This window comes from Salvia hispanica, chromosome 1, assembly GCF_023119035.1.
Source record: "Salvia hispanica cultivar TCC Black 2014 chromosome 1, UniMelb_Shisp_WGS_1.0, whole genome shotgun sequence".
Lineage (NCBI taxonomy): Eukaryota > Viridiplantae > Streptophyta > Magnoliopsida > Lamiales > Lamiaceae > Salvia > Salvia hispanica.
The window spans coordinates 26,776,115-26,786,841 of NC_062965.1; the positions used below are offsets into that span (position 1 = coordinate 26,776,115).

At 41.3% G+C, this 10,727-nt stretch overlaps 2 protein-coding genes across 2 annotated transcripts; both read left to right on the forward strand.

Annotated features, from left to right (window-relative positions):
• Positions 1-212: 212 nt before the first annotated feature.
• Positions 213-4,456, forward strand: LOC125192648 (protein argonaute 4B-like). Its single transcript, XM_048090273.1, has 21 exons — positions 213-449; positions 530-726; positions 798-989; positions 1,070-1,206; positions 1,284-1,381; positions 1,453-1,550; positions 1,622-1,793; positions 1,864-1,980; positions 2,047-2,160; positions 2,236-2,298; positions 2,368-2,481; positions 2,543-2,711; positions 2,787-2,899; positions 2,974-3,111; positions 3,204-3,400; positions 3,482-3,545; positions 3,640-3,751; positions 3,827-3,900; positions 3,990-4,084; positions 4,170-4,201; positions 4,317-4,456. Exons 1-21 carry the CDS (start codon positions 213-215, stop codon positions 4,454-4,456), a joined length of 2,673 nt encoding a protein of 890 aa, XP_047946230.1.
• A 187-nt stretch (positions 4,457-4,643) lies between these two features.
• On the forward strand, positions 4,644-7,592 carry LOC125209272 (receptor-like protein kinase FERONIA). Its single transcript, XM_048108881.1, has 2 exons — positions 4,644-4,755; positions 4,883-7,592. The coding sequence occupies exon 2, from the start codon at positions 5,050-5,052 to the stop codon at positions 7,153-7,155; it is 2,106 nt and encodes a 701-aa protein (XP_047964838.1). The 5' UTR covers positions 4,644-4,755; positions 4,883-5,049; the 3' UTR covers positions 7,156-7,592.
• The last annotated feature ends 3,135 nt before the right edge of the window (positions 7,593-10,727 follow it).

Consider the following 10,727-nt stretch of genomic DNA (forward strand, 5'->3'; position numbering starts at 1 on the left):
TCATGCATGCCATTTACCAAACCAGACAAATCTGAAATTTGTAAGTCTAGTTTTCCACTTCACATAACTATACTATTTTCTATCTAAAACCAATCACATTTTCATTATTGTTAGCATTGATCATCTGTTTATGTATAACTTCTTTTATCTAGTTTGAATCATTGAGAAAATTGTGAATTTTGATTCATTTTATAATGTAGTGAAGCATGAAAATGGAGTTAAATTTACAGCCTGAGATGCTGCCTCCACCTCCCAAGACTATTCCACTGGATGTAGTTCCCATCAGAATCGTACCTCCAAAGGAATCGCCGGTGATGGAGACAGCGAAGCCTAAAGCAGCTCCGGTGGTCAGCCACCGGCCGGGTTTGAAAGGGAGAAGAGTTTGTTTATTGACAAATTTTTTCAAAGTCACAGTTGCCGGAGCTATGGATGACTTTTATCACTATGATGTTTGTCTCTTTCTTGCTTGAAATGCTAGTTTTCCTCTGTTTTTTTTCTTGAAAAGTATAAATTGTTTGTTTTTATGTAGATATCGATTTTTCGTGAAGATGGGAGTGAGGTTATTAGTAAAAATGTTAGGAGGGCTGTGGTTGAGGAGCTCTCTGAGATGTATAAACAAGAGCTAGCTGGAAAAAGACTTGTTTACGATGGAGCCGGAAGCTTATTCACTCTTGGTCCACTGCCACAGAACATTCTCGAGTTTTCTGTTGTTACGGAAGGGAAAAGGTTGAAAACATAGAGTTTTATTAGCTATGTATTTGATGTTGATCTGACTTTGTATTGTGTTTGTTTCAAAGTTTTCGTAAAGGCAGCAGTGTTGGAGGCTGTGGGAGCCCGAACGGGAATGATGAGAAGAGGCGGAAGCTCGTGTCTTGTTTCAGAACATTCAAAGTGGTGATGAGTTATGTCTCTCAAATCTCAATGAAATCCTTCAATGAGAGAAGCTTGAGAGTGTTCAACACTATTCTGCTGCAGCAAGCATGTAGAAAGTAAGTACAAAATTTCAATCAGATGATGAATTTTATCGCTGGATTTGTATCGTTTTAGATAGTGATTTTTGCATGTTTAGGGGCTGTCTTGTGGTTGGCCAATCGTTCTTTCTACACGAGCTAGCAAACTACATCGACTTAGGTGGTGGCGTTCTTGGATGTCGAGGTTTCTTTTCGAGCTTTAGGTCTCTTCAGGGTGGATTGTTTCTGAATCATGGTAACTCTGTCTGTTTGTTAATCTCTCTCGCTTTCATTTTCTCGATTTTGTCATTTTTCTCGTTTTTCGTGTTGCAGATGTGTCTATGACAACAACCATACAGCCAGGTGCAGTAGTGGATTTCCTTTTGAGCTATCAAAATGTGAAAACTCCCTTCAACATTGATTGGAGTAAGGTAAAATAATCTTCTTATGATGATTAGGTGTCTGGAACGTGCTTTTTATGTGATTTATCGACTCTGTTTAGGCAAGCCGAACATTGAAGAATTTGAGGATCAGGGTGAAGCATTTGAATCAGGAGTTCAAAATCATAGGTCTAAGTGAAAGATCTTGCAAAGAACAGAAGTGAGTCTAAGATTAATCCAATATATTTGGAATAAATATCATATTTCACATATATTTTTGAACTTTATCAGATTTCCTTTGAAGCTGAGAAGTGAAAGAGACAGTAATTGCAGAAACCAAACTATTCAGACAACGGTGTACGATTACTTTGTTAGTACACGTGCCATTTCACTGAGTTACAGCGAAAACTTACCTTGCATCAACGTTGGGAAGCCTAATAGAGCAATTTTCTTCCCAGTCGAGGTAATATTGCTAATTTGTTTCCTCGCTTCGTCTCAATATTTTGCTTCCTAATGTTGTGTGATCAATGCAGCTTTGTTTTCTGGTTCCTCTACAACGCAACAAGAATGAGTTAACCGTCTATCAGAGAACTGCAATGGTGACGAAATCCAGCCAAAAACCAGAGGATTTGCTCAAGATTTTGACTGATGTAAGTTTTTAAAAAAGAAACATATGAATTCTGATAAACTTTACTTGAAATATGACTCTTTGATAGGTTTCAAAGAGGATTAAGCACGAGGTTGAAACTGATCCAGTGCTGCAATCTTGTGGCGTTTCGATCAACACTTCATTAGTTCAAGCTGAAGGTCGTGTTCTTCCAGCTCCACGGGTAAGCTCTGAGGCTATTTCACTTCAATCTCGAGTGAGAATAAGTTTTAACGTAGATTTGTTCTTGAATCTACAGTTGAAAATGGGAAATGGAGAGCATATTATACCTAGAAATGGATGGTGGAACAGCAAAGATAAGGTGATAGACATAAACTTATGATCATACCTTCATTTGCCTCTGTCGTTACTGATGCTATACGTCGTGTAGAAACTCCTGGAACCAAAGAAACTCGAGAATTGGGTGGTGGTGAACTTCTCCACTGGCTGTAATGTTCGGAATCTGTTTATGGAGTTTGCGGAAGTTGCCTCAGCTAAAGGAATGGTGAGAGTTTCTTTACTTCTTTGAAGAAAGTGACATTATGCTAATTATTCTGTTGCTCCAGGTTACGTGTCCTCCAGCGTGTGTTCTCGATGAGAATCCTAAAAATAGAAAGAAACCGCCTTCTGTTAGAGTGGATATGATGTTCCAGCAATTGCAGTCGAGATTCAAGCAGCGGCCACCAAAATTCATCATCTGCCTACTTTCTGATAAGAAGTTCTCAGATTTATATGGTTAGTTTTACGATATTTCTAAACCTCGTGACTCGATTATTCAGCACAAGATGGTCTTATTTGGTTCAAATGAAGGTCCTTGGAAAAGGAAGACTCTCATCGAGTTTGGAATTCAGAATCAGTGCCTCTCAACTAGCAAAATTGATGAGCTTTATCTGATCAATGTGCTGCTGAAGATAAATATGAAGGTGTTTAGTTTAATCCTATTTCTTGTATTGTCAATGCTTTTCTTATTCATCCTAACATGCTTCTCTCTGTATAGCTTGGTGGGCTTAATCATGCTGTCGTCTCTGAATTAACGCGAACCATTCCGCTGGTTAGCAAGACTCCTACAATGATTCTTGGCATCCATGTCTCCCACGCTTCTTCTGGCCGAGCTGAGGCACCTTCCATTGCTTCAGTACGAACCTTTTTCACTCAGTCATTAACAATTATTCTAATCCCAATCCAGCTTCAGTTGTTCATTTCCTTTTTCGTCTTTGCTGTTTTTAGGTAGTTGGCTCAAGAGAGTGGCCGAGAATGTCAAGCTATAGAGCTTCTCTTCGTGCACTTCCTCCGAAATCCCAAATGATAGATTCACTTTTCAAGCCAAAGTCTGAAAAGATGGATGCAGGCATAATAAGGGAGTTGCTGAAGGACTTTCACTCGAGCTCCGGGCAGAAAAAGCCGGCTCAAATCTTAATATTTAGGTCAGTTCATTAGATTCCTCACTTATGAAAATTCTCCTTCTGTTTGAGTCTGATGATCTGATCTTGGAATGTTTTTCTCAGAAACGGACTGAGCATATCGCAGTTTAAGGAGTTCTTGAATGTAGAAATGGACCAGATTCGTAAGGTTCGTCTCTCGTTTCTACGCCTAATCAAAATCACTTCCAACTAAATACAACTGTCTGAACAGAAATTCTCTGCTTTTGTATACATATTTCTAGGCATGTAGCTTTCTTGAGCCGAACTGGCGTCCCAAGTTCACAGTTATTGTGTCACAAAGGCGGCACCACACTAAATTCTTCGAGGCTGATGTGGGAGCTAACGTCCCTTCAGGTGAGGCCGACTGTCTCAACGATTCAAACTGGAATCAAATACTACTCACTAAAACAGAGATATGTTTGTTTGCAGGAACTATTGTTGACAGCAAAGTTTGTGATGTTCAATGTACTAATTTCTACATGTGTCCACATTCTGCCAGGATTGTGAGTAGACCAATTTGATCTTTTTTTTTTGCAAGAGAAAAACATCCTTGAACAGTTAAACTTAATTGATTCGTTTGGTTCGACTCTAGGGGACATCGAGGCCAACCCACTACCATGTCCTGGTAGACGAAATCGGCTTCACATCAGATGATCTGCAGGAACTCATTCATTCTTCATCTTATATGTAAGTGCTGATTCAATCAAACTATAATTCATGTAGTCTTTAGTTATCAAATTCTAAAGTGTTACAACCTTTTATGTTTGTTCAGGTTCCAGAGATGCAGCAGGGCGATATCGGAAGGTATTCGTTGTAACTATAATAGAATAAACGAGACAACTAAACAGTCTTTTTTGAAGAATATGTAGAAATCTTGAGTGTTCAGGTTTGATCAAGGTGATATTGTTATTCGTTGCAGTGGCTCCTGTTCGTTATGCACGGCTAGCGGCTTCCATGATGTCGTTGGCCGTCAAGCCTGAAGAAATGGCGAATGCATCCCACGGGTATCAACTGCCGAGGCTGCACGAAAATGTGGCCTCTTCTATGTTCTTCATCTGATTAATCTCTACTTTAGCTATGAAAATATCTCCTTTTGGCATGGTGATCAATCAACACTTTCATATGGAAGTAGCATTTGATTAGAACTTCAAAATTGCTACAGTTTTATGCAGAAGATAACAATCATGCTATATCTGTCCGAGTTAATTACAAAATTCAAAATAAAAATATTTCAACTTTATTCAATCTATTAATGAGCAAATTTTTTGGAACCAAAATGGAATTAAGTCACGAGTGACGAGACGATGGAGCAATATCGCAATCGATAAAATTGGCGTGGCGCAAGGGTTAATAATTAGGTTAGTTTTTGGCATTTTGCTTTAATTTCTCAGCAACGACACTGAAACTTCAACGAAATTGACCTCTAAAAATGAGCACAAAATTGAAGTCGGCACCATGTGTGATTGCTTATGGATTCCGTTTCAGTTATCCTGCTGTTTATCGGCATCTCAATCGCTTTTGCAGCCTCTAACTGCAATCCAACTCAATTAGCAGACGATATTGTTTCGATCAACTGTGGCGCAGGCGGCAATTCCACCGCTGTTGATGGCACAAAATGGCGCGGAGATGTTCAACCAAACTCATCTCCCTTGATGCAGATAAATGGATCATCAATTGCCTCAAATTTGATGGATGCGTTGAACAACTCTGTGGACGATCCAGTTCACCATGGAACAGCACGCCTCTCCCGTTCCCAATTCTCCTACTCATTTCGAGTGAGTCGAGGTCAGAAAATCCTCCGCTTGCACTTTTATCCAGCTTCATACGAAGGATTCGAAGGTTTTCATGACTTGTTTGTGGTTGAATCTGGCCATTTTATCCTGCTTAGCAACTTTAGTGCTTCTATAAACTCGATTGCCCTAGGTGTGAGATCAATTGTCAAGGAATACTATTTAAACATAGGAGAAAACGAGCAGCTTAATCTGGTTTTCACTAGCCTGTCGTCAAGCATGTATGCTTTTGTGAATGGCATTGAGATCATCTCAATGCCTCCCAGGGTTTCCTACTTTGACGGAGATCCTGGAGTAGTCCGAGTGGTGGGGAAGTCTCGGGTCTATGTTGATAGCAGCACTGCGCTTGAGATGGTCTACAGACGAAACACTTTGCAGCGGCCTGTCTTGTTAGATGGCGATATCCGTGATCTGTTCGGGATGTGGGGAGGGGAGGGAAGCAAGGCCAAGAGACAGAGTTACACCTGGAGGATATCTGTGGATGTCGGTTTCAGCTACTTGGTCAGGCTTTATTTCTCCCCTGCATTTGAGGTTTCGGAATCTGGTGATTTTGTGTTTGAGGTCAGTATTAATAATAGGGTTGTGGATAGCTACACTGACAGGTGGAATGAGAAGAATGGCATGGTGTTGTACAGAGACTACGTGGTGGTTATAAAAGGGCGAGAACATCAGGGAAAGCGTGATCTCCTGATTTGTGTCAGCGCAGATGGCAAGGTCGTGGATGGACAGGAACTGCTAAAAGAATTTGAAATATTGAAGATGAGTAACTTTGATAACAGTCTTGCTAGTCCAAATCCTTTGTCATATCCAGCTATCGAAGATTCAATCCAAGTTCTTGGTGCTAGAACTGTGATTCCAAGTGATTCTATAGCATTACTTGCTCTTGGATGCTTCGTTTTTTATGTAACACGAAGAATTCGAGTAAGTAGTGACACCATAAAGGTGGGAATCATGCCCTCGGCCAGGGCTCAAGGGCTTTGCCGTAGGTTTACATTAGCTGAGATTAGGCAAGCTACCAAAGGTTTTAGTGGTGAAAATCTGATTGGAAAGGCCGGGTTTGGTAAAGTCTACAAGGGTCTCATTGACAAAGAGAGAAAGGCTGTTGCTGTAAAGCAGCTAAAACCAAATGCCAGACAAGGGTCGCGCGAGTTTCTGAATGAGATTGAAGTGCTAACTAGGCTCCGGCATGATAATCTGGTGTCTTTGGTTGGCTACTGCAATGACAACGGGGAAATGATTATAGTCTATGAGTTATTGGGCTGTGGATCAGTAGCCAAACACCTTTACAAACGCTCGAGCAACAATGCTGACTCCTTTGCATCTAGTCGAGCATCTCTAACTTGGAAGAGACGCCTTGACATATGCATTGGAGCTGGTCGAGGTCTGGACTACCTTCACAAACACTCCCTCATACATCGTGATGTAAATGCTTCAAATATCCTTCTTGACGGAAACTTCAAAGCCAAGGTCTCAGATCTTGGCTTGGTCAAGCATTTAAGCAGAAGTAAGTTACAGAGCCGTGTTAAGACGAAAGTGAAGGGCACGCATCAGTATACAGACCCATCTTATGCAACAACAGGTGTCTTAACTCAGAAAAGTGATGTATACTCCTTTGGGGTGTTTCTGTTGGAAGTATTGAGTGGAAGAGCAGCAGTGGATCCAAGTCTTGGAGACAATGAGTGTAACCTGGTCCCATGGTTTAGAGAAAACATTAGTGAAGGACATCTTGATAGGTTGGTGGCTTCAGATCTATTGCATGAAATACCAGATGATAGCTTAAAGATATTTTTGGGGATTGCTGAAAGATGCTTGGATGGTGAGCCAGTGAGACGGCCAGCGATGGCTCAAGTGGTGCAGCAACTTGAGTGGCAGCAGGAGACCCCAGGATGTCCTGTGCCATATTGGTTGCAACTTGAGTTTTGGCAGCAGGAGACCTCAGATGATGAAACTGGGTCAACGTTCGTTTAATCACGCTCATGCCATCCTTGCAGATGGAGCTCTCCAGCCCTTTCTGCATTTAACTCGAGGAGAATTGCCATTCTCATGCAGTCATATATACTCATCAATCTTTAAGGATCTATGTTAACAGAAAATAGATTAAAAATCTTCATATCGTAGAAGTAGCTGTCTGCTAAGTACTTCATGTCTTTTCTTTTAGCAAATTAAATTCGTGGAATGGTATCTCATTTTTTGAAAAAATGTATTTTATGTGCAAAGTGGGAAAACTCAGAAAACTTCACATAGTTTGTACTTTGTGCTTTCCAGCAAATTATTTGTGAGTCAGAGCATCCACAATAGTCGGCGAGCGACCGGCTAGCCGATTTCCGGCGCTAGCCTGTCCGCTCGCCGAACCATTGCAATCGGCGAGCGTGTACTCGGCTAGAGAAACGACGAGCGCTCGCCGATTCCCGGGCGCTCGCCGATCCACTCGCTGCCATTGTAGGCTGGCGAGCGGCGAGCGATCGGCCAATGCGCGTTTTTTTTTATTATTTTTTTTTAATTTCCGAAACACTATACTTACGCAATTTTCACTTCATTTTCATTCGCACCACTTGTTTTAACGAGTTTTCTCTCTCTCTTAATTTCTGTACAAGAGCAACAACGCAAAATGAGTAACGCGAGTGGTAGAAGTGATAGTAGTGATGAGGAGTACGAACGGCAAATGGACGAAGTATTGGAGGCCTATACGTCAGGTGAGATAGATCGGCTGATACAAGGGGCTTTGCATCCGGCGGTACCTCGACCTCGACCCGTTGTCCACCGCCGAGCAGTGATTGTTCGGGATCACGTAGCTGCACATCGGCGGCTATATGACGACTACTTCGCAGAAGCGGCCGCGGTTTAACGCCAACCTGTTCAGGCGGCGTTTTAGGATCTGCAGAGAGCTGTTTATGCGTATCGTTGACGCTTTGGAGCGCCGATATATGTGCTTCCGCTTCAGGCACGGTGCGGCTAGCAGACCCGGCCACACCCCTATTCAAAAGTGCACTGCGAGGCAGTTGGTCTACGGAGGCGCGGCAGACATGTGGGACGAGTACCTCTACATCGGTGAAACGACTGCCCTGAAGTGTCTGAAGCATTTCTGTGAGGGCGTTGTTGAAATATTCAAGGATCAGTATCTTTGAAGCCCTACCCCAGCAGACTGTCAAGATCTGATGCAGATGCATGGGGAGAAGCATGGGTTCTCGGGGATGTTAGGCTGCATAGATTGTATGCATTGTGAGTGGAAGAACTGTCCCACTGCCTGGAAGGGGTTCTACACCACCGGCTACAAGGGAAAGAATCCCACGATGATCCTCGAGGCCATAGCTGATTATCGGCTGTGGATTTGACATGCGTATATTGGGGCAGCCGGGTCGAACAACGACCTCAACGTCCTCAACTCGTCGCCCCTTTTCAACGAGCAGTGCCAGGGCGTCGGTCCGGCCATCGGTTTTGTCGCCAACGGCAACCAGCATGATATGGGCTACTACTTGGCGGATGGGATATACCCTAGGTGGCTTGTCTTTGTGAAGACGATCAGATGCGCAAATGAGGACTGGAAGGCTACTTTGCGGAACGGCAGGAGTCGGCGCGCAATGACGTGGAGCGCGCATTTGGTGTGCTTCAGTCCCGATGGGCGGCAATTAGGGTCCAACACGTTTGTGGCTTGTCGACTGCATTGCTTCTATAATGTACGCCTGTATTATCATGCACAACATGATAGTCGAAGATGAAGGTGTACAACTGACTAGTTGGGCCAATGACGATGAAGCCGGTCCATGCCACGGCGTGGTCACCCCCAACGTACGAAGGGGGGTACCTTACGATGAAATCGGCCGCCTCCAGGCACATGCCGACATGCGCTAAGTGGATGCTCATATTCAACTCCAAAATGATTCAATGGAAGAGTTGTGGGCGCGGAGGACTGCACGACGATAGTTTTTTTTGTTTTATGTATTTTTTTTATTATGTAATTTTTTTTAATTAATGTACTTTTTTTATTTTAATGAAATTAATGAATTTTTCCGTATATGCGTCATAAATTTAATTCCGTATTTTGTGTTTAATTCTGTAAATTTTTAGTTGTTTTTTATAATTTTGTTTGATGTAGCTGGCCTATAGCTAGCTTATTGCTTGTGCGGTTGCTTGTCCTGATAATGTGGCGGGAGAAATTTTAGTGCTGGCCTATGGCTGACCTGTTGCCATTGTGGATGCTCTCACGATGACAATGTCACCCTCTCTTGTTACATTAAATTAAACTGTTCTTATTAGGACTCTCATTCATATAGATGTGAGTTTGAAAAAAAAAGGTTCACGTCTTTTTAATATATAAATTTTATAATAAAATATACAACATAATCTACTTATCATTTATAATTATAATAAAATTAAATTATTATAAGCGGATGGATCACACTACAAAAGATCACTCCTATTATTGAATGGAGGGACTTACTAGGGAGTATTATTATCTAGTTCATGGTCCTTTTGTAATTTTGCTTTCAATTAACTAATCTCTTTGTCCATAAAACATTGTTCATGTTTGACTTGGTAAGGGTTTTAAGAAATGTATAGAAAAGTTAGTGAAAAAAGTTAATAGAATATGAGTCCCATATTTATACTCCATATTAGTTTTATAATAGAATGTGAGTGTAATGAGTTAGTGGAAAGCGGAGTCGATTGAACACAAATAGAAAAAAGCAAAGTGGACAACATTTTGTGGACGAACCGAAATGACAAAAATGGATAACATTTCACGGATGGGGGGAGTAGTATTTAATATATTATTTATGTGTCACCTAATTAATTGAATTTGGATTACTTGAAATTAAAATTTATCATGTGGTTCGATTAGTATATTGAGTTATTACTTCAATTACATTATTAAATTTGCCAAGTCAGGACCTTTTGTTAAGAATTACTACTACTGCTTAACTAAATTATACTTATGTGAATGTGTTTTCTCAGTTATAATATAAGCATTCCTTTAGCTTCTTACCTATCTATAATCAGACATTTCAATAGGCCAATGCTACTGTAAAAGGATGAGCCTATGCCTTGCTGTTCGTGAAGAATGTCGTGAAGGGACCCGCACGTCTCCTACTCAATACCTCCAATAATATTATCCCAAACGCGCAAGTGTCGCTTTCCTTTGTTAATTAGTACACCGGTGCTAAAATAACTCGGATCAAAATACCCAAATGAACCCTTAGCATTTGTGACGACATGGCTCTGTAAGATGTCATGTCCTAAATGTTTAGCCAACCCAAAATCCGAAACCTTAGAAATGAAATTTTGATCTAAAAGGATGTTAGTAGGCTTGACATCATGTTGTATGATGGAGCAACCAGAGTGAAGATAGTCCAGACCTCGCCCCACTCCAATACATATCTTAAGTCGTTGATTCCATGAGAGTGTCGACTTATTGTAGAGGTGATCAGCTAGCATTCCATTAGACATGTAGTCATAAACAAGAATCATCTCGCCCCGTTCATCATTGTACCCAATCAGAGAGACCAGATTACAATGTTGAAACTTACTTTTAGTGTTTCAATCTC

Excerpts from the sequence above, each read along its gene's own strand:
- LOC125192648 (XM_048090273.1), top strand. The coding sequence starts at position 213 with ATGGAGTTAAATTTACAGCCTGAGATGCTGCCTCCACCTCCCAAGACT. Across the intron at positions 1,794-1,863 it reads CAATTTTCTTCCCAGTCGAG|CTTTGTTTTCTGGTTCCTCT; the intron begins GTAATATTGCTA and ends TGATCAATGCAG. Across the intron at positions 2,482-2,542 it reads TTGCCTCAGCTAAAGGAATG|GTTACGTGTCCTCCAGCGTG; the intron begins GTGAGAGTTTCT and ends CTGTTGCTCCAG.
- LOC125209272 (XM_048108881.1), top strand. The coding sequence starts at position 5,050 with ATGCAGATAAATGGATCATCAATTGCCTCAAATTTGATGGATGCGTTG.